Source organism: Boleophthalmus pectinirostris, unplaced genomic scaffold (genome assembly GCF_026225935.1).
Source record: "Boleophthalmus pectinirostris isolate CB_2022bp ecotype Guang Dong unplaced genomic scaffold, ASM2622593v1 HiC_scaffold_19, whole genome shotgun sequence".
NCBI lineage: Eukaryota > Metazoa > Chordata > Actinopteri > Gobiiformes > Gobiidae > Boleophthalmus > Boleophthalmus pectinirostris.
This window is the reverse complement of record NW_026571140.1, coordinates 36,776,659-36,803,905: the sequence shown is the minus strand read 5'-3', so window position 1 is coordinate 36,803,905 and position 27,247 is coordinate 36,776,659. Positions and strand designations below refer to the sequence as shown.

The 27,247-nt window shown below is 39.2% G+C and overlaps 1 protein-coding gene across 2 annotated transcripts; it reads left to right on the top strand.

Annotated features, from left to right (window-relative positions):
* On the top strand, positions 1–25,491 carry cebpg (CCAAT enhancer binding protein gamma). Of its 2 annotated transcripts, none has more exons than XM_020924543.2 (3): positions 1–139; positions 14,051–14,240; positions 21,459–25,491. In XM_020924543.2, exons 2-3 carry the CDS (start codon positions 14,145–14,147, stop codon positions 21,819–21,821), a joined length of 459 nt encoding a protein of 152 aa, XP_020780202.2. In that variant the 5' UTR covers positions 1–139; positions 14,051–14,144; the 3' UTR covers positions 21,822–25,491. The 2 variants fall into 2 exon arrangements, with proteins under 2 accessions (XP_020780202.2, XP_055010906.1); XM_055154931.1 differs by lacking the exon at positions 1–139 and adding an exon at positions 12,704–13,126.
* The last annotated feature ends 1,756 nt before the right edge of the window (positions 25,492–27,247 follow it).

The following is a 27,247-nucleotide window of genomic DNA, read 5'->3' as shown; positions in this document are numbered from 1 at the left end:
GAGAGATTTCGCAATCCATTCCTTGCCATGTTCCAAACAAAAACATCTCCGAGCTGCTACAGACGGATTTAATCTAAAAACTTTCTGCAATAACTTCACCACGTTGGCGGACGGTTGACGCATTCATCGCTTGGTAAAGGTAAACCGCTTTTAAAGTCAAATCGGAGCCAGAAAACGGGAGAGAAATCAGCTTTTTGGGTAGGTTAGCGCTAGATGCTAGTGATCTGGCTAGGTGCCCGGCTCGAAGCTCTAGTTTACAGGGAAAATAAAGTGGAAACGTCGCTTTTGTGGGGTCTAAATGTGATTGTGCTCAACTCTTAAAGCTTTTAAAGGGGTTATACAGTGATTAGAATTGTTAAATCGCGTGTGGGGGACTGTGAGGCGGATCAAAAGTTAAACAAGTGCCCGGAAATCGAATGTTTACGCACTTTTACGCACACGTCAACACGGGTTTCGGGGGTCGATCGCTTGATTTATTGGGGTCAGTCGTTCAAAAGTCACCGTAGAAAGTGTGATTTTTGCTTAGTCCCGCATGACTCCGGAGTTCCCCCCCTGCCATAAGCACAAAGAAAGCCTGGCTGCGATGATGCAACTCCGGGTAACATGCACGAAGCTTGCGCCTCCTCCTCCTCCTTCGTCGTCCTCTTCTTCTTCTTCCTCCTCCTCCTCCGCTCCTGCCTCAGCTGACTGCCGCCTGGAAACGAGCCGACCAATCCGAACGCGAGCTGCTAATTGGCCGTACAGTGTTAATACAGAAGCCAATTAACGTGGAGATGAGGAGACGCGTGGAGGAGGAGAGGTTTTGTTTTTTTTTTACGCGCAGGCAGCCGGTGATGGATGGATTGAGGTCAGGGAGAATCAGCAGAGATGCACTGCAGATGTGTCAAAGATGTTGTTGTTGATGTTTTATTGGTTATTAGAAAGCTGTTGTGGTTTATTATAGATTATATTTATCGAACTGTGGTGCCTGGGCTGTATCTGGTGTTATTAAACGTGTAACGATATCCAAATCTCACGATACGATTTGAACCTTTCGTACGATATTTATTGCGATATCGTGGGAAATCTCACGATAAGCGATGTAACGATATCCAAATCTCTCGGTTCGATATTTTCACAATATACATCTCACGGTCAGTGTTGGAGAGTAACAGATTACATGTAATCAGAGTTACGTAATCAGAGTACAAATTATGAGTAACTGTATTCAGTTACAGTTACTGTTTCAGTGAGTGGTAATTGGATTACAGTTATAAATAAATGGATTACACAGCGGTATTTTCCTGTTTTCACATTTTGGGCTAAATCCCTTTTTTTTTTTTTTTTTATTCCACTCATTGCCGGACACTAAACCAGGTCTAAACCAGGACTGAACCCAGGTCTAAACCAGGACTAAACCACATCTAAACCAGGTCTAAAACCAGGTCTAAACCAGGACTAAACCAGGACTAAACCAGAACTAAACCAAGACTAAAACCTGGTCTAAACCTGGTCTAAACCAGGTCTAAACCAGGTCTAAACCACGTCTAAAACCAGTTCTAAACCAGTTCTAAACCAGGTCTAAACCAGGTCTAAACCACGTCTAAACCACGTCTAAAACCAGGTCTAAACCAGGGCTAAACCAGGGCTAAAACAGGCTTTAACAGGGCAAAACTATGCCGCGTGGACCTCTTCCTTCTTTTCTATCAATAATATTTTTAATTTGGTTCAGTAAAGTCTGTGCTTTTTATTTTCTTTTATCAGACAAAACATCTTATGTGAAGATTTCCTCGTCTTTGCTTCTCTACAGCAAATCAAGTAATCCAAAGTATTCAGATTACATTACTCACATTAAGTAATTTAATGGATTATGTTACAAACTACATTTTGGGGCGTGTAATCTGTAATCTGTAGGGGAAAACATTTTAAAAGTCACCTTCCCAACGCTGCTCACGGTATGATATTTATTACGATATTTTGTGGAGGCTGCAAACAAAACTGTTAATATGCGACTTTTTCTCTAAAAATGCCTTGACAAGATTTAATTAAAAAAAACTAAGACTTAAAAATGCTTAAAACTGTTATTTCTTCATGTAGTCTGCACTGAAATGGAGCAAAGGATCATGGTCTATGTCAGGCATGTCCAAACTACGGCCCGTGGGCCAAATGCGGGCCTCCGACAAATTTTTCTTGGCCCTAAGGCTTCCAGGAGTATTGGCCCAGATTATCTTGCATCAATGGAAACTTAACTTTTTATTGCAAGTTTTTTTGAAAATCTACCTTAAAAAAGCGAATATTTATTATTTTAGTGTGTGATTTTTAAGGATCGTGGCATTAATAAAGGACTGATGGCTCATTCTAACGTGTTAAACATGCACATATTTAAATTATTCAGTATGTTGAGCACCAGTCTACGGCCCTCGATCAGCCCTCTGCTTCGTCTCCATTTAGATATGTGGCCCTTGATGAAAAAAGGACACCCCTGAACTAAGACTTAAAAATGCTTAAAACTGTTATTTCTTCTTGTAGTCTGCACTGAAATGGAGCAAAGGATCATGGTCTATGTAGTTCCCTCTTTTTTTTTTTTAGCTATTGCTGCACCATAACTTGAGATTTGGGCAAAGAATCTTCTAATTCGATATGATGTGAGGGTCCACGATGTTATTGTGAGAACTTTGACGATACGATATCACGATATTTCGGTTCTTGTTACATCTCTAAGTGTTATTTTTGTGCTTTTTGGTCAATGATCACCTTTTTATACAGCTTTTTTCCACCTTCAAGGCACTCAAAATGCTTTACAACAAGGAACCACTCACTCACACTCACACATTCATACACCAGTGTACACAGACACTGAGGGCGAAGCGATTTAAGTGTCTTGCCCAAGGACACAACGTCAGCTTTCATCTGTTGGAGCTGGAATCACATCAGCCAACCTGTAGGTCAGGGATCTCCAACCTTATTCCTCCGGTGAGCTACGTTTACAAAAAGAAAATGCCAGAGAGCTTCTAGTTTTGGCTGTCACAAGAAATGGAGTGTATTTAAAAGCCATGATGAAGCTTAAATAGAACATGAACCACTATCCATTTATTAGTCTACAAAGTTGGGCATCAAAATAATACATATGCAATGGTAATAGGCGTTTAATTAATAAAATTGTACGTATTCAGGACAGTACGGAGGGGTGGAGAGCTACCGTTTGGAGACCCCTGATGTAGGTCATTGGATTTGACCACTCAACCAATAATGTTTATGTCGAGAGCGGGATTCGAACTGAGCTACTGTCGCCTGTTTGAGTATTTAACTTATTTAGAGACAGATCTGTTATTACCTCCGCCAAGGAGGTTATGTTTTTGCCGGCGTTTGTCTGTTTTGTTTGTTTGTCTGTTAGCAACATAACTCAAAAAGTTATGGACCGATTTTGATGAAATTTTCAGGATTTGTTGGAAATGTGAAAAGGAAGAACTGATTTCATTTTGGGGGTGATCCGGAAGAAATCCTGGATTCTGGATCACTTTGAAATTTTAGTTAACATTGTGGTAAATGGGGCCAAAAATTTTGTTTCTCAATATCTCGGTTAATTATTGACCAAACTCTCTGAGTGCTTTTCTAGTTGTTTTTGTCGTCCTGTGTGTGTATCGATATTTAGAGCCACCTTCTCCGTGGTTTTAACGGGCCTGTATTACGTTATTTTTAGGGGTGTGCAAAAATATCATAATATTGATATATCGGATCGTTTAATGTGATGATACAGTATCAATATCGTGGGCTGCTATATCGATATATCGCCAAGAGTATTTTTTTGGTGTATTCTACTAAATTATTTTGTTACAGCTACAGTTTTGTTGTTTGTTTAGTGGAAGGAAACTGGACATTTTCATTGTTTTGATGATTAAAATGTTTGCGTTTCATATGAACTTTGCACAAGAAGTGGTTTAACAAAGACTTTTAGTGTCACATCCACGATATAGTCATTATTATTTTTTATTGAAATATATCGTATCGAACCGAAAGGGCATTGTATCGAGATATGTATCATATCGGCAACTTATTAATGATACCCAGCCCTAGTTATTTTGTTGTTACCTCATCAAAAACAAACCTGGAGTTGTGTTTTATTTCATTCACAAAACCTGAATATTTAGGTGGAGCTCTTTCTCAAACAGAAAACACGTTTTTCCACCTTGCGATGTCATGTGGTAATACAGGTCGCTGTTAACTTGTTACATGACATCACAAGGTGGAACCGAGCATTTTGAGCTTTGGAGATGTAGACAGATTGATAGTAAAGTGTTACTCAGGCGTGTGTGAATGAAACAAAACACAACTCCAGGTCTGTTTTTGATGAAGTAACAACATTAGAACATGACTTAAAGCTCACAAGAGTAAATTTTTCCATAATTTAAGACCTTTAATTAACTGTTAATTTAGTCCTAATAGAGTCCGGGTTTAAATTAGGCCAGTCACGGTACTTAAATTACATTACTAGATTGACTTATTGTTGAATACGTGATAGATGGAACAAGATTCTGTGGAGGCAGTATTTATGACAGTACTTTTCCTTTCAACTACTGGGGAAATTTTGTTGTTTTGAACTGAAGAAGGAAGAAAACAGCGCAGTACTTACTGGCCCTTTGTTGTTATTTATTGTTATTGACAATATGAGGAAACTGGTGAATTTACAGTTTATTTGAGGCAGGCTGGAACTTCACGCTTCACCTACTAACATCAGTTTACAATAGTCTGGCGTACTGTTTTATAATTAACAGACTAGTATGTTTATTACAAGGGTTGTAACGATATACAAGTGTCACAGTAGGATATTTATGGTGATATCATGGGAAAGCTCACGATATGGTGGGAAGGTTCACGATTAGGGATGTAACAATATCCAAATCTCTCTGTACGTTATTTTCACGATATACATCTCACGGTACAATATTTTTTACGGTATTTGTGGAGGTTAATATGCTACTTGTTCCTCATAAAAAGCCTTGACAAGACTTAATCCCAAGAACTAAGACTTAAAAGTGCTTAGAACTGTTATTTCTTCTTGTAGTCTGCACTGAAATGGAGCAAAGGATCATGGTCTATGTAGTTTTGTCTTTTTTTTTTTTTTTTTTTTGCTATCGCTGCACCATAACTCTTAATTTAAACTTAGGCTATGTTCAGACTGCAGCCTGAAGTGACCCAAATCAGATTTTTTGGCCCCTATGTGACCTGTATCTGATCTTTTAATGACAGTCTGAACGACACAGATCTGATTTTTTCAAATGTGACCCAGGACACTTGGATATGTGCTCCTAAAACCGATACATATCTGATCTTTTGACATGCGACTTCAGTCTGAATGGCCAAAGTGCATTCATCTGACCTACACGTTATCAACAAGACACAAACGTCACTATTCTGCGCTGAAGTAGACGAAAATTGTTGATGAACTCTGTGTCACTGAAGCGAAACACATCACCACTCACCACTCTTGACTACGTCTCCACATCCACACGTTCCTTTCAATGGACGTCGCTGCCACTGCCCCACAAAACACCACGGCCAAAAACCTCGTCCTTCTCCTTCTCAATCTCCTCCTTAAAACAAGTAAGTTGTTCATGTTCTGGCTCCGGTACGAGAGGAACTTTAAAATCTCCAGGTGCTCAATGCTCGCGTCCATGTTTGGACAACTTCCGTAAACACAGATCACGCTCACTGCGGTTGACGTCATCGTGTCTCCAGTGCACATGCAGGACATTTTTGGGCTGTTTACTGTTCACACTGGAGTCACATACAAGTCACATTTAATTGGAAATGTGAACGACCTCGCAAAAACATCGGATTTCACAAAAAAATTTGAATTGAGCATTAAGCCCTGCAGTCTGAACGTAGCCAAAGAGACTTCGTAATTTGATATATTGTGATGGTCCACGATATTATCACGATATTTCAGTCATTGTTACATCCCTATTTATTACAGTATAACTTAATATAATAAGTTATTATGGCCTAATTTTCAAACAAACTCCTCTCACTCGTAAAATGTTTTTGTTACAACCCTAACTTGTTTTGATGTTAATTAGGCCACGGTAATCTACTATAATTGTATTTCTATGACTCATTATAGACACAAACTAAAGTGTGTCATTACGCTTTAAACTTTCATTCCGCTTTAAACTTGTTGCAGGTTGTGTTTTTAAAGATATTGTTAATTAGAAAAGTTTTTGGTGTAATGCATTGGTTGTTTTCTTCAGCTCTTAGGAGTTTGGGATGTTTATGACAGGTTTAGTTTCTATCCGGTTGCACACGGAAAGTCAAATATTATCTTGTGTGGCACTGGGCGTGTGAGAGTAACTGCTTTAGATTACACTTTGAATTCGTTGCCAGGTCAAAATGAAATGATTGTTTAATTTTATGTTGTTTTTTTTTACAAGATGTGTGTGTAAAGGCTTAAGTTGTATCAACATAACATCACAGTAAAGTCACATTTGCCCAATAATCCATCAAAATACGAATGAATTTATACTTTTCAGCTGAATTCTCCAATGTTTCCTGGGGGGGTGTGTGCCAATTGTAGGCACTGCTCTGTCTGAAGCTCTGTTACTTTAATTGGACTTTAATCTTTTTTTTTTGGTTGGTTTGTTTGTTTTAACACAATCCGACTGACCAGAAACGACTGACAAAGCTAGAATCGTATTGACAGGCTCCTGAAAATGCGTTGTTTAAATCCGTTTTGTATTTTTTCTTGAGTTTTCAGACTATTTTTTAAACTTTTTGGCTGTGTGTGTTTATATGTGCATTGTGTCACCACGGTAACTTCTGAACATTCTGTCATAAACATACAGGCGCAACACCCCCAACTAGAGCTGCTCGATTATGGAAAAAAATTAGGGCTGGGTATCATTAAGAAGTTGCCGATACGATACATATCTCGATACAGTGCGCTTTCGATTCGATATTATATATTTCAAATTGATTCGATACGGTTCAATAAAAAATAAAGGCTAAATCGTGGCTGTGATACAAAGTCTTTTTTAAACCACTTCTTGTGCAAAGTTCATATGAAACACAAACATTTTAATCATCAAAACAGTAAAAATATCAAATGTGTCGCATAAATGAGTTTCCTTTCACTCCACAAGTCACAAAACTGTAGCTCTGTAACAAAATAATTTAGTAAAACACACCTAAAAATACTCTTGTTGATATATCGATACAGTAGCCCACGATATCGATACTGTATCATCACATTAACCGATATGATATATCGATATTCCGATATTTTTGCACACCCCTAAAAAAAATCATTATCATGTTTATTTTGGTCAATATTGAATCACGATTATTGAAACGATTATTGTTTACTTACACAATGTGTTGATTCAGCATTTCTCAACACTGTTATTGAGAATTTATGCAAAACTTACAAATTTGAAAATAACTATAGGCTACAAATCTGTACCTTAGAGCAGTTTTGCGATGTATAAAACATAAAATGAATAAACTATACTTTGAAGGCATAGAAAACATAATTGTATCCAAAATAAACTATATATCCTGCTGTTCTATAATCTTTACACTCTTAAAAAATAAAATAAATACACTTATTTATATTAAAACTATCCCAAAATAAGCTCGTTTCAGCTCTGTTATATGAGTTTGGAGATCGTTCAGCACACAAATCGAAATCACAATTTAAATTTGATTAATTGCACAGACTTGCCCTCATCGTGATGTCATTGTAAAGTATCCATACAAATATCGACGCCCTAGAAGCATTTGTAATATGTTTCGATATCATCTTTATTGTACCAGGAAGTCTCTCGAGATAAGAGCTTTTTTCTCTAAAGAAGCCTGGGTAAATGGCTCTGTGGTAATGATATAAAAGCTACATGAAGACTTATAAATCCTGCTTAGTCAGACGTTGTTACAGTGAATATGGATCTTTTTTGTTATACTAAAAAGGGGACGTGGCAAAAGCTCTCAAAACTGTTACGTATCTCGGTATGTGACCCAAAATTCATACAAAAACAACAATTTATACAGAAAAAAGTACTAGGAAACAATGTGTGTATTATATAGACAAATTAATCTCTGCATTTTTACATAGAAAGACCAAAAAAAACCCCACAAATCTTCAGGTAAATCAAACTTCTACTGACTCCTGTTGTTCCATATAAATCTGTATAATCTAAATAAAATTATTAATCGACTTAACTAAAGTCGTTCAGCTCTATTTTGCTATATATACATAGAGAGATAAGAGATTTGCCTTTCTCTTTATGCTTCTACAAATGTGTTATAAAGGTCTGGTTACCGTATTTTCATTACAAGTCGCTCCAGAGTATAAATCGCATCAGCCAAAAAATGTGCAATGAAGAAGAAAAAAACATATATAAGTCGCACTTTTTGGGGAAATGTATTTTGTAAAATCAAAGACCAGGAACCAACATTTCATCTTGAAAGGCAAGTTACAGTAAAAACAGCAGAACAGAACAACAGACTGTTAACGTCACATATGAACAGTTCTTCAGATAATTATAGCATAAACAACAGAACAGAACAAGTTTACCAAACTCTCCATCTCACTCCAAATCACTTAATCCATTGAACTCTTCATTCTCTGTGTCACTTCTGAGTAACATCTGGAGATAAACCGTAGATCCATGAGGTAAACACAGCGCTGCTTACTCTTCTGCGTCGCTGTCATCAGACTCAGCATCAGTTCCAGTTAGAATTATTCCGGCCTTTCTGAATCCCGACAGGATGGTTTCGATTGTCATTGACGTCCAGGCTTTGTCGATTCATTTAATGACTTCCAGGGAAGTTACATGGTGCAACCTCCTGGTTCCCGTGAAGCTGTGTTCTCCATCCCCGCTTTCCACCAGTCCCTCACAAGTTTCTCGCTCACTCCAAACTTTCTTTCTGCTGCTCGATTACAGTTTTCGGCTGAATATTTCACTACATACAGCAGGACAGAGGTCGTTTTTTTGCAGGAGACATACGCAGTAGAGCCAAGTGTCAGTGGTACAGGAGTAAAAGTAGTACTAGATACTGACACACAAGACGAGAGCCTCTCTATGGTGGAATTTTCAAGACGTGGCAGTAACATCACCATGGAAACAAACAGAAAACTTACACAGTGCACCTTTAAAACTTCTCTCTGTTGGCAGTTTGCTTGTTCTACCTGTGCTTTGTTAACTCATAACTTTGCCCTGTAGCGTCATCTGCTTGTCTCAAAGTTTAACGCCATACTTTGGAACGTCCGAGACACATCAGTAACATCTCAGTGGCGACAAAGCGAGAAGTTCCACAGTGAGCCGTTTGCTTGTTCTACCTGTGCTCTGTTGAGTCAGTGTAACAGATCCGGCTGCGGCTGGTGTTGGCTCGGTGCCCCGTTCGTTTGGGGAAGGCTGGTTCACATGAGCAGAAGGAATCTCATCCTTCAGGAACAGTTACATTTATTGTAACCACAAGGAAACGCAGCACACGTACTCTATACTTTTACATGGAGCTCTGTAATAAACTTTATGGTCTTTTTGAGTGAAGGAGGTCGCAGAGGCGCAGTTTGGCACAGTTCAAATCTTCTTTACTCATGTCCTTTCAAGAGTGTAGGGTTGTAAATAGGGCTGAGTATCATTAAGAAGTTGTTACGATACGATGCAGTAAGATTCAGTACGATATATTTCAAATCAGTTCGATACAGTTACAGTAATAATAATAATGGCTAAATCATGGCTGTGATACTGTATAGTATAGCACATAGATACACCCTTGGATCACTATGAAACCTACCTGGACCACTGAGGGATTACACAGATATAAGACCACATGGGAATATAAAAGAAAGTACGATTTAATGTAACATAAGTATAATTTAATGTTGGAAATCACATTCTTTTGCCTAAATAAAGAGTGTTTTTGTTCTCATTGTGGTATCGGAGTTAGTTTTGAATATAGAATCTTTGCCTTGGTATCGAAATCAAGTTTGAAATTTATATATCGTGATACTAAATATAATAATTATTAGGAATGTAATGGTACACAGAAATCACGGTCATGTGTCATCATGTACTTCAGTTTTGAGGTCACGGTTGGGTTCATTTTTGGTACAGTGTGGGAACAAAATGCAAAACCATTTCCATTTGCTTGTTGTTTATTTGTGTGTTTATTAAACCAACAATTTGTTTTAACATTATACAAACAGGAATATAAAATAAATACAAAGTGCTGCTTGGTAATACTAATAAGTTAAATAAAATATTCTCAAATAAGCAACAAATGTTTGAAATACTATTTTAAAAAATCCTTGTAAAAGTAAACAAAACTTTTCAAAAAGTAAAGCGCAGCACTAACAATTCTAGCATCAAGTTATACTTTTAATTTTTGGCCAGAAAAACACAACTTGTCCATATTGTCTGCAGTAAGTGCAGATCTGCTGCAGGCGAAAGGTGAATTGTGTGAATTCGCTCATACACAGCCCTGCACCGAACCGAACGTACAATACATCTACCGTTCAGAATACACGTACAGTTACACCCCTAATTATAATTATAATTATTATCGTTATCTCTCTATATACACGGCCAAGGGTATTTTTTTGTATCTAACTAAATTAATTTGAGATGTTGCTGAAAGGTTGTTTGTTTAGACTAGGGATGGGCATTCTATGAAATTTTCTTAATCGATCGTCGGAAGAATTAACGATCGATTATCGATTAATCATTAACGTTTTTATATTAAAATGATCATCATTATTATTACTATCTGCACTACTAATCTGCATAAATAAATTCCACTTTACAACATATAAATCATAACGACTCTAGAGCCACATCAATCCGTTTGACATTATAATGTGTTTAATTCAGTTTTGCGCAACTCTCACAGAAACGAAACTTAAAACCGCATCGCTAATTTGCATAAACTCAGCGAAGATAAAACTACAGCTCTTGTGTCGCTGATGCGGTTCAACTTCTGTCAGATTAAAAGACATGACTCAGTGGAATACAGGTTAGTGTGACCAGATTTACATTTGTCAAAACCAGGACACCGTACGGGGGGAGGAGGTGGGGACTCGTCATCGACATTGAGCGACTCTCACCTGGTAAAGCTTTTTCCCACTGGACACAGAAACATATGTGCGGCTTTATACACTGTGCACATGGACTCACACATTGTCCCGAACGCAACGGAAAAGTGGTGAATTTCTTGTACAAGTCATCGTTAAATACGCATTTGTGCTTCGGCACGTTGCAGACTGACCGAATGTTTGTGTTTGCTCGCTCCTTCTGAATGCAGAGAGACACATTTGGTGACGCTACGCACAGCAACCTGCATTCGGTTTGTAGATTAAAATTAATGTAATCGATGAAACTCTTAATGATCAATTATCGATTAATCGACTAATCATGCCCATCCCTAGTTTAGACAAAAGTATGTATTGCCATGAACCCTGCATCGTGTGTCGTATCAAATGTGAGGGACCCTGTGATTCCAGCTCTAGTTCTTACACTTATTGTATTCCTGAGCCGCCCCGGGGCAGCTGTAGCTCTGCCTCAAAATAATGAAGCTTCTAGTGATTTTTGGCCTGTCTAAACCTGAACCATAATTTACCGTTTTAATTTGCTGAGTTCCATTCTAGACTTTCTAAAGGCCTATAACATTTAATGGAAACTGGGCAGGCAAAATGACTTGTTAAAAGATGCTGAATAGGAAGTTCAAGAGCCTCAGATGACCAATAAGGAAGGCTGTATTTTTGCCCCATCTGATTGTGTGACATTTTTACATTCCAACAGTGGCTCTCAAACTTTTCACACCAAGCAGCACCAAAGAAAAATGTTGTCTATCAGAGTACCGGCTTCTAAACCTGCCACTGGTCTAATCTAGGGCTGAAATAGGTCTAAAAGGCAAGGCAAGTTTATTTGTATAGCACAATTCGTACACAAAGTAATTCAAAGTGCTTTACAGAATAAGAAATACATTAAAATCATAATAAAAACAAATCAAAACATAAATAATCATGAAGATTAAAATTAAAAAAGAGAGACATAAATTGGAGAGAAGAGTGCGGAATGAAAACCTTTCAGTTAAATGCACAGTTAAACAGAAATGTTTTGAGCCTGGATTTAAACAGCGTCACAGAAGAGTCTGTCTCACATGTTCAGGAAGACTGTTCCAGGTTTTAGCTGCATGAACCTGAAACGCTGACTCCCCTTGTTTAGTCGTGACTCTGGGCACCAGCAGGAGGCCGGTCCCTGAGCTCCTCAGAGTGTGAGATGGTTCATATGACACTAACATGTCACAGATGGACTTTGGTGCTCGGCCATGGAGAGACTTGTACAAGCAGAGCTGCTTTAAAGTCTCTGAGGCACAGGAGCCAGTGCAGAGACCTGAGCACAGGACTTATGTGCTCGTACTTCCTAGTTCGAGTAAGGACCCGAGCTGCAGTTCTGGATTCTGGATGTTCTGCAGCGTCTCACAGCTCGTTTGGAGAGACCAGTGAGCAGAACATTACAGTATCTAACCTACTGGAGACAAACGCATGGATAAGTTTCTCCAAGTCTGATTTAGACAGTAAACCTTTGATTTTTGCTATGTTTTTTAGATGGTAAAAGGCTGCAGATGTTATTGATTTGATGTGGCTGTTAAAGTTCAAGTCTGAGTCCATTATTACCCCTAGATTTCTTGCCTGATTTGAAGGTTTTAGAGAGAGAGACTGGAGGTGACTGCTGACACTGTCCCTTTGTTTCTGTGGACCAAACACTATGACTTCAGTCTTGTCAGAGTTTAGCTGGAGAAAGTTGTTTTGCATCCACACACTGATCTGTTGGATGCAATGACCAAGTGAGTCCACTGGTCCATAGAAGTGGACAGCATCGTTGTCACTGTAGTTTTAAAGATGAAATCACTAAAAGATGAACAGAAAAGTGGATAAAATGGACATTAATGAAGCAACCTGAAGGAGCTCTCTTACCTCAGTTTGAGTTTCTTGAAAAGGAAGTCAAACAGTAGCTCAGTTGGTAGAGCGTTTGTCCACTGATCCGAAAGTCGGCGGAGCGATTCCAGCTCCTACAGATGAATGCTGTCTTAGTGTCCTTGGGCAAAACACTTCACCCATCTCGCCCCCTGCACTGCTTGGCTGAAATTTAAGGTATGAACACTTAAATCTATCAGAAAATGACTTAAAAGTAGTGAAATAATCTGTCCATGTTATCTGTTATGTTAAAATAAACTACCTCTAGACTAGAATCAAGCCGTCTCAGAACTAGAAAGTATACAATAAATCTGAAAACAAGACGAATAACCTGTTATAAGTTTTAAAATCTTGGCCAGATCAGAGGAATTTGATGAAAAGTGTGTGTCTGTGTACACTGGTGTATGAAAGTGTGTGTAAATGGGTGAGTGGTTTCTTGATGTAAAGCGCTTTGAGTTTCTCGAAGGTGGAAAAGCATGATATAAAAATTTAACCACTGACGATTTATCCTCATGTTGTAACGTAGTCATTAGGGGTCGGCGTGATTTAAAAAAAAGGCAGTAATTGTTCTTGGGACATTTTGCAAAATTGTGAGACTCTCCAACAAAGATAATCACCACAAATCACCAGAATGTGCAGAAAAAAAGCGACTTCTTTTCTTCTAGATCATTGTTGTTTTCACTTTCACTAACAAAGTACAACAATATAACAACTGTCTAACTAATTTTCTGTGGAAATGAAATGGTATTAAACCTTTCTATCTTTATGGAGACCAAACCAGACCAAGTTACAGGTCAGATCTGTGGAGAGGCGACCCTAGGGATTTTTGAGCTATAAAACCACCTGTAATTGAATAAATGTAAAATAGAACTGTTTAATGCCATACTGTGGAACATTTCAGGCGCAGAGCAATGACATATCTACAGAAACAAGCAAGCAACAGAACCTCCACCAGAAAAGTTACACAATGCACCTTTAATAATTATCGTGATATGATCGTTAATTGTTATTTTAGCTATGATAATCTTGACACTGAATTTCTGTATTGTTCTGTTTTGTTTCTGCTTTTTAACCGTATATTGTTTGTCTTTCTCTGTCCAGGCGTGACAGAGGACCAGTGCACTGTGAGTCCTCGTCTTCTCAGCACCAGAGCAGGTCTTTGGTCCGAGATCTCTCCTGAAGTCAGCACAGCCCAATGAGCCGGCAGCAGCAGCAGCCAAAACACTCCTCTTCTGACCACAACGGAGTGAGCGTGATACAGAGCCAGCCCCACGCTTCCTCCCTACAACAGGTACAGCGCAGCGGGCCCGGGTCTGCGTTTCAGATCACATCACAGCACTCTAGAGGACAATAATATTTAAAACAGAGGCGCCGCTAAAATTTGTATTGTTTAATTAAAGGTCCTATATTACCGTATTTTTCAGACTATAAGGTGCACCGGATTATAAGACGCAATATCAGTGTTGTTGTATGTTGAATTCTCTCATCTATTTTCACACATAAGGTGCACCAGGTTATAAGGTACATTAAGTGAAACAAGCGGACGACACTTGAGACTGATCCTTTAGCTCAGGCGTCCACGATCCATTGGCAGATCGTGGCGTAATTTTCCCAGCGTTTCCTCCCTGTCTTGGTGAATGTGGATTATGAATGTGAATGTGGGCGGATCATTTGTTTTTTATTTCCTACGAGGACGACTCAGATATACATTGAGTAATGAAGTGTTTGATGCAGCTTTGCGCACATTTGTTTACGTTTTACAGAAACTAAACTTAACACCACATGGCTCATTTGCATAAACTGTAAGCGATGACAAAACAAGTGCTCCTTGTGCGCTGATGCAGTCAACTTTTGTCGGACTAAAAGACACGACTCAGTGGACTGTGTGTTTTCTCTCTGTGACAACGACGGCAGTGTGCATTGAGTCGATGCAGAACTATACTTCGCCCTTTACTCCGCGAGGCTCCTGGCTACGGGACCCATAATGCTCCGAAAATCCATGTTATTAGGTTCTTTTTTCAGACCAAGAGTTTGTTTTCATACCTGACAGTTTCGACTGCTCACTAGTGGTCTTCCTCAGAGTGGTCATGTGATATTGCTATAAACCGGGAGGAGGGGGCTTTTTTACTCTCACACACCTGGGATACTGTCCTGAGGAAGTCGGACTGCAGATGGCGCTGTCGTCCTGCCTCCACTGGTAGAAAGACAGAGCCAAAACCTGTTTAAATCAGCTGACCGGACACATCACAGCAACATCACGTGACTCTGAGGAAGAGCGGTCGTGAGCAGTCGAAACTGTCAGGTATGAAAACAAACTCTTGGTCTGAAAAAAAGAACCTAATAACATAAATTATCGGAAGACTAAATGAACCTCATCGAACTGCTCCGACAATCCATCAAGCGGTGCGGCTTCGTAGTTTACCAAAAGTCGTACTAAAACATTTTGACAGATTTCTGAGCGCCATGTACCACATAAAATCAGTTCGAGGTCAGTAAACACAACCAGAATTAATACATAAGGCGCACTGTCGATTTTTGAGAAAATGAAAAGATTTTAAGTGCACCTTATAGTCCGAAAAATACAGTACACAAAAGTGACTCATGTCTGCTTTATCGCCGTGTTACTATGTTGTTACCTCATCATAAACATGGAGTTCTGGACTTGTGTTTTGTTTCTTTCACACATGTTTGAGTAAACCATTATTATTAGTCTGTCTACATCTGCAAACTGCGAAATGTTCTGTTCCACCTTGTGATGTCATGTGGTGAAACAGTGTTTTCCATTGTAGAGAAGCACTCGGCTTAAATATGCAGGGTTTGTTTGTTGATTTAAACATGTGTGAATGAAACAAAACACAACTCGGAGTGTGTTTATGATGAGGAAACAACATTATAACGCAATATGTACCCTTTTTAAAGTGCATGTTTTTGTTGTAACAGAGAGATTTCAGATTCAGTTTTATTGTAATTGCAGTTTTTTACAAGTACAGTACAAGGAAATGCAGTTTTAGTATCTAACCAGTGTCCAATCAAGCAAATACTAGATAAAAATGTACTTGTAACAAAAGTTGTTTTTCTTTTTTGGGAGCGGTGTCTTCTAAAACCTTTTTGACGGATGAAAGTTACACAACGCACCTTTTTAAGTGAAGGGCACGAAGGAGGGCTCCGCATTGACACAACAAACGCACTTTTGGCATCGGACCAAGCGCGCGAATCCTTAAAGAATGAGTCATGATAAAACTAGACGGAACAGGCACATTCTTGGTATCTTACACTGTTGTGCCTTTTATAAGCAGACGATGAATGACGAGCATTTTCACTGAGGGAAAAATGCTAAAATATGTTGCTGTGGGTGTCTTTTTAGCATAGCATTCATATTAATCATTTTTTGTGCATTAATCTTGTGTGGTTTTTAATTTACTGCTTAAAATAACACTTAATATGAGCAGCGTTGCCTCTCTTGACCCTCTGACTGGCAGTAAATTGCGACTTAAATTTAATGCCGTACTGTAAAACATTCCAGGCGAAGCAATAACGTTTCCATGGGGACCAGCTGTTTTGAAATTTGCATATTGTCAGTAGTACAGGTAGGATCTTGCGTCGGTACGATGTTTGTAATAAACTGAGGAACGAGTGTGTGGTTTTTTTTCAGGCGCTCGTGAGGAAAAATGGATACAAGAGATTATTTGTACAGCACAGTTCGTACACAAAGTAATTGAAAGTGATTTACAGAACAAGAAATACATTAAAATCACAAAACAAATTAGGGATGGGCATGATTAGACGATTAATTGTTAATTGTTCATTTAGAATTTCCTCGATTACGTTCATTTTTAATCGACAAACCGAATGTAGGTTGCTGGGTGACCAAACGTCCCGATTTTCCCCGGACATGTCCGTTTTTCACGTCCTGTTTTTTTTTTTTTTTTAATAAAGTGTTACAGATGTCCGGGTTTTCATTTCGTTTCATTGGGGACATTAAATTGAGCGGCTCTCGTAGCTCTCTGCACTCAGAAGGAGCGAGACACAAACAGTCGGTCAGTCTGCAACGTGCCGAAGCACAAATGCGCATTTAACGATGACTTGTCACGACTGGGACGGAAAGCGTGGAATTTCTTGTACAAGTGTGAGGCCATGTTCACAGTGTGTAAAGCAGCACATATGTTTCGGTGTCCAGTGGCAGTGCCCGGGACCTCAAAGCACCAGGACACTGAAAACATGAAAAAGCTTTGCCAAGTGAGAGTAGCTCAATGTCAAAGATGAGGCCCCTCCTCCCACCCCCCGTACAGTGTCCTGGTTTGACAAACGGAAATATGGTCACACTAACCTGTATTCCACTGAATCGTGTCCTTTAGTCTGACAGAAGTTGAACCGCATCAGCGCACAAGAGCTTTTTTTTTCTTCACTTCGTTTATGCAAATTACCGTATTTTCCAGGCTGTTAGACGCGCTCTTAAGCCTCCAACCCCATCAAAAAACAACCGTGCACCCCGCAATCCAGAGCGCCCTATACACGAATCCACTCGGGTGTCCCAGCACGACTTCAGTAAACTACAAATCCGCACCACCCGCAGCGCACGCAAACACACACGGAGCAGACAGCGACCGCACGGCGAAAAACACACAGACACACTCATCACTCCACGCCGACGAGGAATGGAACGGAGGAACGAACCGAAAAAGCGAGTGCAATGTGCCACTTCTAGACACGACTGAACAACTGAGTCACTGCGAACACGCCGACAATCCAGTGGTCCCAGACAGCACCTCCCTACACGCCACAACTGAACAAAGCCCAGAGTCACCGTGAACGCCACAAACAAAGTCCCACTGACCCATCCAACTGTTGTGTTTCGTTTAAAGTCCAGTGCGGTTTATTTGTGAAAAAAGTTCAAAAATAGACCATTTAATGACAGTGCGTCTTATAATCCAGAGCTCCTAATAGTGCAGAAAATACAGTAGCCATGCGGTTTTAAGTTTCGTTTCTGTGAGACTTGTGCTTAGCTGAATTAAACACATTATAATCTCAAACAGGCTGATGTGGCTCTATAGTGTTTATAGTTTATATGTCGTAAAGTTGAATTTATTTATGCAGATAGTAATAATAATAATGCAAATTTTAATATAAAAACGTTAATGATTAATCGATAATCGATCGTTAAGTCTCCCAATGATCGATTAAGAAAATTTAATTGAATGCCCATCCCTAATACAAATAAATCAACACAGAAATGGTCATCATAAAATTAGCATTAAGAGGAGAGAGAAAGGCAAAAAAAAAAAAAAAGGCTTGCACAAACTGTAAGAAAAAAAAAAAATTTTACATCCTAGATAAATAACCGTTCAAATATTTTTTTTTTAATTTAACTTGTGGTCTTAATTTGAACTTCAGATAAGTTTATGTGCCTTCCTGTGGGTTTTTATAAATGTGCTATATTATAATCAGATATGTGTATCAGCTCAAAAAAATCCATATCAGACCATCGCTAAATAGTTATCACGATGACCTTTTTAATCGCACCAACCCACTAGTAATGTTCTTGCAATAATAAAATTTCAAACTCAATTTCAACTCTAAGGAATAAAGTTCATTCTCTGTATTGATTCCGATACTACAGTGATGATAACTCTTTCTTAAGACGATTAATTTGATTTTCAACATTATATAATCGTACTTTCTTTTATATTCCCATGTGGTCTTATATCTGTGTCCAGGTCGGTTTCATAGTGGTCCGTGGGCGTATACTAGTCGATGTGCTCTTACAAAGCTCAAGATCATTCTAAAACTATTCAGGAAAGGTTCATTTCTGTCCTGTGAATGTGACATTTTTAGTATCAAAATCTAGTTTCGATACTAGTTTTGGTATCGATTAGTATGTGATTTTCAGTACCGAGGTTAGACTACACTTTTCGCTTAAATAGAAAAACTAGGCAAGATTTTTGGTAAGTTTTTCTTTTATTTATAATTTGACTTCCTGGTTGGACACGAGCTGCAGTTATACGCAGAGATACAGTACGTATGTAGAGGTAATTCCACAACTGTAACTCATAAAAACATCTTTGGTTGAGCGGATCCACTGGCCCATGGGTCGGGCAAGACACTTAACCCACCTCACCCCCCGCCTCTTAATACACTGGCGTATGAATGTGCGTGTGAATGAGTGAGTGTAGGGCTGGGCCATATGGATCAAAAAATATATCTCGATATATTTTGCTATATCTCAATATACGATATATATCTCTATCTGTTCAAGAAAAAATAACCCCCTAAAACTGAAAACTGCAAAAACAAATCTGCTAAATTCCACAAGGTCTTTTTTTTTTATTGAAGTGTAAGAGGTCGACAGTTCATATAGGAACATTTAAGATGACAAAAAACCCTAATTACATAAATAATAATTTAACTGTAAAATAAAAGAAATAATACATATTTCCTTCTTTTCATTCATAAATAAAACAACTCAACACAAGCTCATCTTTGTATTAACTCTGTTATCCAGACCAGAACCAGAACCATGAGCTCATTTAGCAGAAGAAACTCAGGATGTTCCTTATTTTAATAGATCCATGTTCCAGCACCAGCGTGAGGAGCTCTGAGGTTTAATCCCACAATCCACTGCAGATCAAACCCAACATTTCCAAACACTATTGTACATGTGACACTGCAGCAGATTATTCATTAAAATCTTCTGCATAAATAAACTTTACAGTATATAAAACATAACGACTCTAGAGCCACATCAGCCCGTTTGAGATAATAATGTGTTTAATGCAGTTTTGCGCACGTGTGTTTACATTTTACAGAAACGAAACTTAAACGCGTGACTAATTTGCATAAACAGCACTTCTCATGCAGCTCAGCTCGTTTAGCTTCTTTCAGGCTAAAGGACGCGACTCGGTGGAATATGGCTGGTGGTTTTGTCTGTAAATGATGGAAAAGGTTCGTGGTGCTTGAAGCTTTTCACTGGCACCAACTTTCGGCGTTCAGGGCGACAGTGAATGAGACACGAGCGAACAAAATCAGTGAGTGGATCCTTGTTGTAAAGCGCTTTAAGTGTCTTGAAGGTGGAAAAGCACTGCATAAAAATGTGACCAACTGGTTTTTCGATGTTTTGACATACCACGGTCATGGAGATCCTGGCGTTCTGTTAAGTTTGCATTCGGCTATTATGATTATTTCCGAACGTACAGTATGCGCCTTTTGTTTAAAAGAGACGACAATAAATGCACTGACAGTATTTTGAATGTTAAAAAATAATAAAATAACACCAAATCATAAGGTGAGTGGAAAGGGTTAACATTTCATTAGTGATGGGCGAGTGGAGCCTCGTGAAGCATTGACGCCTTAGTCGCAATATCGTCTCAAATGGATCGACGTGTCTGAGGCCTCGGAGAAACACTGACCGCTGACCATTGGCACACAGGTGTCTGAGCGTGATGAAGTATCGTTAGTGTAAGACAATACTTGTGTGCAGAGTAGGGATGGGCATGATTAATCAATTAATCGATAATTTTATAATAATAATAAAGATTTATGCAAATTAGCAATTTTATGTTTCGTTTCTGTGAGAGTTGCGCTAAACTGAATTAATGTCATTATAATGTCAAACGGGCTGATGTGGCGCTAGAGTGGTTATGGTTTATATGTCGTAAAGTTGAATTTATTTATGCAGATTAGTAGTGCAGATAGTAATAATAATGATTATCATTTTAATATAAAAACGTTAATGATTAATCGATAATCGATTGTTAATTCTTCCGACGATCGATTAAGAATTTCATCGAATGCCCATCCCTAGTGCAGAGCAAACACCGTACCTAACAACAACAATAATGATGATTTAAAATAATATGTAAAGAGGTGAAAATAGGTGTTGCCTTGTGAGGTGGAATTGGATCAAAGTGATCCCAAACCATGGATCGCTTTTTTCCACTTGTAGATGCCGTCGAAAATGAAACAAATGCCGAAAGTCGCCAAAATCACCACTAACGTCACACAATACTCCTCACTACCCAACGTTTTTAAGAAATATTGGTGCATCTTTTATACTGTAGCAGTTTTTGCGCTCGTCAAACCACGGAAGTGCGCTGAACTCTCTGAAGCTCTGAACCAATCACAGAGCGGAACATTCGCCGGGCCAATGAAACGCTTCGATACGCTGAAGCGATTGACACGCCGAGCGAAGCAGTAGGGGGAGGGACCCACACTTCCACAGTTCGGTCACGTGAGCGGCTGCTGCGAGACGAGCTCCGAGGCAGTGCTTCGGAGCCATTTGTTTCAGAAAGAACGAGACGTGCTCTGGAGCTCCGACTCATTTGCCCATCGCTACGTTTCATATTTAGCCCTAAAATTATGCTCAATTTTACACCTTAATCATGGAAAATTCACTTTAGGTTGTGAAAAAGTCATGGAAAAGTTTTGCAATGTTAGTGAAAAAGAGTGGGCACCCTGACACCCCTACTCACACCTCCTGACTCTTCTTCTCTTCTTCTTCTTGTCTTTACCACAGGTGCCCCAACTGGTCCCTGCCAATCCGTCAGCGCCAGGAGGAAAAGCTTTGGCCCCGAGCAAGATGAAGAAGGCCCATGCGGACAAGGACAGCGAGGAGTACCGCCAGAGGAGGGAGAGGAACAACCTGGCCGTGAAGAAGAGCCGGATGAGGAGCAAGCAGAAGGCCATGGACACCCAACAGAGAGTCAACGAACTCAAGGAGGAGAACGAGCGCCTGGAGGCCAAAATCAAACTCCTGAGCAAAGAACTGAGCGTACTTAAAGACCTGTTTCTGGAGCACGCGCACAATCTCGCCGACAACGTGCAGCCGCCAAACGTAGACGGAACGAGCCCCGCCCCCAGCGCTCCCAACGGACAGTGAGAGCTCTCCGTCGCCCCAACCCCCCCCGCCCCTCCCCGCCACTGCCGCCCTGCTGGTGGCAGAGCGGAACTACTACTACTACTACTTCTACTCCTCTTTCTCTTTCTGTCTCCACTGCTCTTTCAGGTTTTTTTTTTTTTTTTTTTTGTATATAGCCACATGCACCTCTCGCTTTAAGACATGAGTTCGATGAGTCTGCAGGTTAGCACGATGTTTGATTGAGTACAAGTTTGTAAATATTGTCGAGAATGATTGGTTTAGTCGGGCTACGACTAGAGATCGACTGATATGTTTTTATTTTTTCTATTACCGATACAAATTGAATCTAAATCAACCAATGGCCGCTAAAATCTGCCGATATTTTGGGCCGGTATGAGGCAGATTTTGACTATTTTGCTCAAATTATGTTAATTAAATCCACTACAAACTCACCCACAGCACTTTTTTTTAAAATCACGAACCTTTAAGAGAGCTGTGCGTCTCATTTCGTGCAGTTATTTCTTCGTATTTACGTGTTAAAATTAACTTTTTGAGTATTTTTAGGCAGCAAATCGACCAAAACAGAATATCGGCCCGTGCTGGAGATTGAAGGTCGATTTCCTTTACTCTTAAACAGGACAAATATCGGTTTGATATATCGGTCTATCTCTAGCTACAGTTAATCAAATGCATTGTGATTTTTAACTAATAAATTATTGATGAAATTGTTTTTTTATATGCCATGGAAAGAGATTGTTTGGCAAAGACAAATCAGATTATTATGATACACATTTTGGGAATTTTATGGGGGAAAAAAATAAAGAAAATTATGTTAAAATCTGCCCTTGAATATAATGATATGAAACCTAACTATGAGTCTGATTTGTAATTTATTTATGTTTGCAGGCACTCACGATATTTTTTAACAAAATTTTGGTTTCGATCTCATCTTCATGGACTTTGTATGTTCGAAAAACAACTCTAAACTCAAGCGACGAGTATTCGCGAAATGGAAAATAAACAAAAAAGTACAAGTTTTGGATTTTTTTTCATCACCTGACCTAAAATTTGACGACGGGATTCAATTGCGTAAAAGGAGTTTGAATTTGAAAAAGGACGAAAACGGACAAGAACTGTTGCTGAAGAAAGAAAGACTATTTCTTTAAAACGATTCTTCTACCCGCATCTTTTTGAATGCTCCTGTCTCCTGTAGAATCCATTTTGTTTTTAAGTGTATTTTCTGAAATTGTGTCGAAAGCTGTTGAAAGGGGTAAGTCACTACACTAAAAATAGGCTGTGTTCACGAAGATTTTGACGCCATGATTTCAGAGTCGATGGGAAATTCAGCGTTTATGGAGAAAATATGAAAATGTACCGTCAAAAGTTTTGGAACACCACCGTTTTTTGTTTTTTTTACTGTTTACCAAAACTTATTCTAAACTTTTGATTCATGAAAGTGTCCACCTTTGGCAGATTTAACAGCTGAACACACTCGTGGCTCGTTCTTTTTACGACAGAAATCAAATATTCTTCAGAAAGTTCTTCCCAAGTCTGTTGCAGAAGTTCTCGTAAATGTGTGGCACTTGTAGGTTTCTTGACTTTCACTTTTCGGTCCAGTTCATCCCAAACCAGCTCGATGGGGTTTAAGTCTGGACAGGATATCCCCAGGTTTGACTACCCCAAATTTAAGACTTTTTAAAGACCTTTTTAAGACCACTTAAATGAAAATTAAAACCAAAATCGCACCCATTATGCGGGCGAAAAACACCAGATCCAATTCTAATAATGACCAAACAACAACTGGACTATATCTAGAATCTAAGAATCTAAAGACACTAGAATCTTAGAGCCACCGTGGATTAAACCTTCACTTCCCCATGATCCATCCATCCAATTACTGCTGCGCCAGAAACTAAAGTATTGTTTGCGCAGACTCCAAATTAGACGTTCATTTAACACTTCGCACTGCAGCTCGGTTGAGTCGACAAAAAAAAAACAGGCTAATGAAATTTAAGACATTTGTGAAAAAATAAGACTTGGGCAACATAATTTAAAGACCTTTTAAGGCTTCCCTGCTGGAGACTGTGCTGGACACTCCATGTTTTCAAGCTTTATCATCTTTTTCCTGAGGTAGTTTTGGACTTGTGTTTTGTATCTTTTATCTTTTTTTTAACCTCTGTCTGTTCAGTTTTTACCTTTGTACTATTTCAAAATGTTCATTGGACTTGCACGACTTGAATTGCAATAAATAACTGGAAAAATTAGGATGTTCTGAAACTTTTGACCGGTAGTGTATGTTCTCCACAAACTTGGGCCCATATTACACAATTTTCTGATCTGTTTTAATGTTTCTTCATCACAAACAGACCTGGAGTTGTGTTTTTTTTTTTTTTTTTTTTTTGTTGGTTTCATTCACACATGTTTAACACAAAACCTGCATATTTAAGAGTTCTTCTCTCAAACAGAAAACACTTTTCCAACTTGTGATGTAATGTGATGATATAAAGAGAGCTCCACTGTGTTTTTAAACTCCATGCACCTTCACTGGAATCATTTGGATTGATGATTTCAGATCTGGAAGACTTTACCGATCTCCACTGAACAAAAGTTGACGCCACAAGATCGAACTGAGCGTTTTGAGGTTTGGAGATAAAGACAGATGAATAATTAATTATTACTCAAACATGAATGAAACAAAACACAAACTCCAGGTCTGTTTTTAGATGATTTAACAACATTATAACATAGATTAAAGCTCACAAGAGTCAATTTTGTGTAATATAGGACCTTTAATCTTGATGATGATCTCCTCTCAGCTGACGACAATCACGTCTTTGGGTTTGAATACTGGCACCGCTTTCTAAAACGTTTGCGATAAAACGATTCCGCTTTGTTTATTTACACTGACAGAGAACACCGTGAACTTTGTGCCAGTTTTTGGTTTCACGCAAATCGGCCGAGTCATTGCAAAGATATGAACCGCAATCCAGGTCAGCAAATCTGTAATCTGACACTTAAAGGTGCATTGTGTAACTTTTCTGGGTCTGTCACTTGCTTGTTGCTATGGATACGTCATCGCTGTGCCTGGAACGTTCCACAGTATGACTTTAAACAGCTCTACTTTACATTTATTCAATCACAGGTGGTTTTATAGCTCGAAAATATCATAAAAAACAGGCATTCTGACTGAGAGCGGCTCGCCTTTCCGCAGATCTGACCTGTAACTTGTTCCGGTTTGGTCTCCGTGAAGATGGAAATGTTTAATGCCATACTGTGGAACATTCCAGACAAAGGAATAAGTTACACAACGCAACTTTAAACGGAAATTTCCACCGTAGCGTTTTTAACATTTCAGATTCCAGAACGACGAGGATTTGGGACTGTTGCCGTAGCGATGAACATTTTTCGATTGTGAAACGTGACGACTCGTGAGCGCAGCCTATTGGACGACGTCTCTGGTATTTTCAGCGTGGAACTTGTGTTGTTTTTTGGGCCACAGACATGAGCCATTAAAACGTCAACAAAACGAACAATGCCTTTTTCTACAGGACTCTGCTGAAATCATGTGTGCTTCCTACGATGTGTTTTTGTAACTGGGGAATGTTGCTGATATGATTTTTGAATGACTTTGTTGGTCGCGTTTGTCAAAATTGGATTCATTGAAATTAAAAGATACTGGAGAGACTGTAAAGACGTTTTCTAACTCGTATTTATTGAATGAACTTTTTCGGTTGCATGCACATACAGTATATATCATTTTTCAGACTAATTTCTATGGTTTTGTTGATAAAAATAATAAATAAATCAGGGGAGGGGGTCACTACATCATTACCGCTGTCTTTTTATCCCCATTTTTATCCGGTTTCTTTTCCTTCGTCAATGTCTTCCTACAAAAGATAAATGCAAATGCAAAAAAAACACATAAAACCAGAGGTGTCGAACTCAAATTCACAGAGGCCAAAATTAAAAACTGGACTAAGTCTTGGGCCAAACTAAATATTTAGTGAAAATTTTCAACATCATCTGCTGGAGACCAGTGCCGGGCCGTGAAATTACGAACCCCCCCGCCCCATACACACACACACGCACACATACACACACACACACACGCACACACACATGCACACACACACACGCACACACATGCGCACACACACACACATGCACACACGCGCACGCACACACGCACATGCACACACACACGCACACACACACACACACACACACACACACACACACACACACACACACGCACACGCGCAGACCGTCCCTACTCCCGTACGTCGCACAGGCTGGGCCACTAAACCAGAACTAAACCAAGACTAAACCAGGTCTAAATCAGGTCTAAACCAGGTCTAAACCAAGACTAAACCAGGTCTAAACCAAGACTAAACCAAGACTAAACCAGACTAAACCAGACTAAACCAAGACTAAACCAGGTAAACAGGTCTAAACCAAAGACTAAACCAAAACTAAACCAGGTCTAAACCAAGACTAAACCAGGTAAACCAAGACTAAACCAGGTCTAAACCAAGACTAAACCAAGACTAAACCAGGTCTAAACCAAGACTAAACCAAGACTAAACCAGGTCTAAACCAGGTCTAAACCAGGTCTAAACCAAGACTAAACCAGGTCTAAACCAAGACTAAACCAGGTCTAAACCAAGACTAAACCAAGACTAAACCAAGACTAAACCAGGTCTAAACCAAGACTAAACCAAGACTAAACCAGGTCTAAAACAAGACTAAACCAAGACTAAACCAGACTAAACCAGACTAAACCAGGTCTAAACCAAGACTAAACCAAGACTTAAACCAGGTCTAAACCCTAGACTAAACCAGGTCTAAACCAAGACTAAACTAAACTAAACCAGGTCTAAACCAAGACTAAACCAGGTAAACCAAGACTAAACCAAAAAAGGTCTAAACTAAACCAAGACTAAACCAGGTCTAAACCAAGGTCTAAACCAAGACTAAACCATAAACTAAGACTAAACCAGGTCTAAACCAAGACTAAACCAAAACCAGGTCTAAACCAAGACTAAACCAAGACTAAACCAGGTCTAAACCAAGACTAAACCAAGACTAAACCAGGTCTAAACCAGGTCTAAATCAAGACTAAACCAAGACTAAACCAGGTCTAAACCAAGACCAAACCAGGTCTAAAAACAGATCTACAACTAGAACTAAAACAGGATTTAGTTGGGACTTAACCATGCCTCCTCCCATACACAGCATGTTCGATCGTTATCAGTGTGACTCTGAACTGTTGTATGTTTGCAAGTTTTCTTCCCTTCGGCACCGACAAAGGCTCCAGCGGTCGCACCCAAAAGTCAGAGGAAGATGCTGACCAGCTCACAAAAAGTTGGACTTCTGGACACGCTGAAGGAAGGAGAGAAGTTACATGAGTGTAGGCGCCATTACGGAATAAATTAATGTTCGGTTCG

What these genes read in the sequence shown, in the direction of transcription:
- cebpg (XM_020924543.2), top strand. Translation starts at nt 14,145, where the DNA reads ATGAGCCGGCAGCAGCAGCAGCCAAAACACTCCTCTTCTGACCACAAC. An exon ending in ACGCTTCCTCCCTACAACAG is followed by an intron (nt 14,241 to 21,458) that starts GTACAGCGCAGC and finishes TCTTTACCACAG; the next exon opens with GTGCCCCAACTGGTCCCTGC.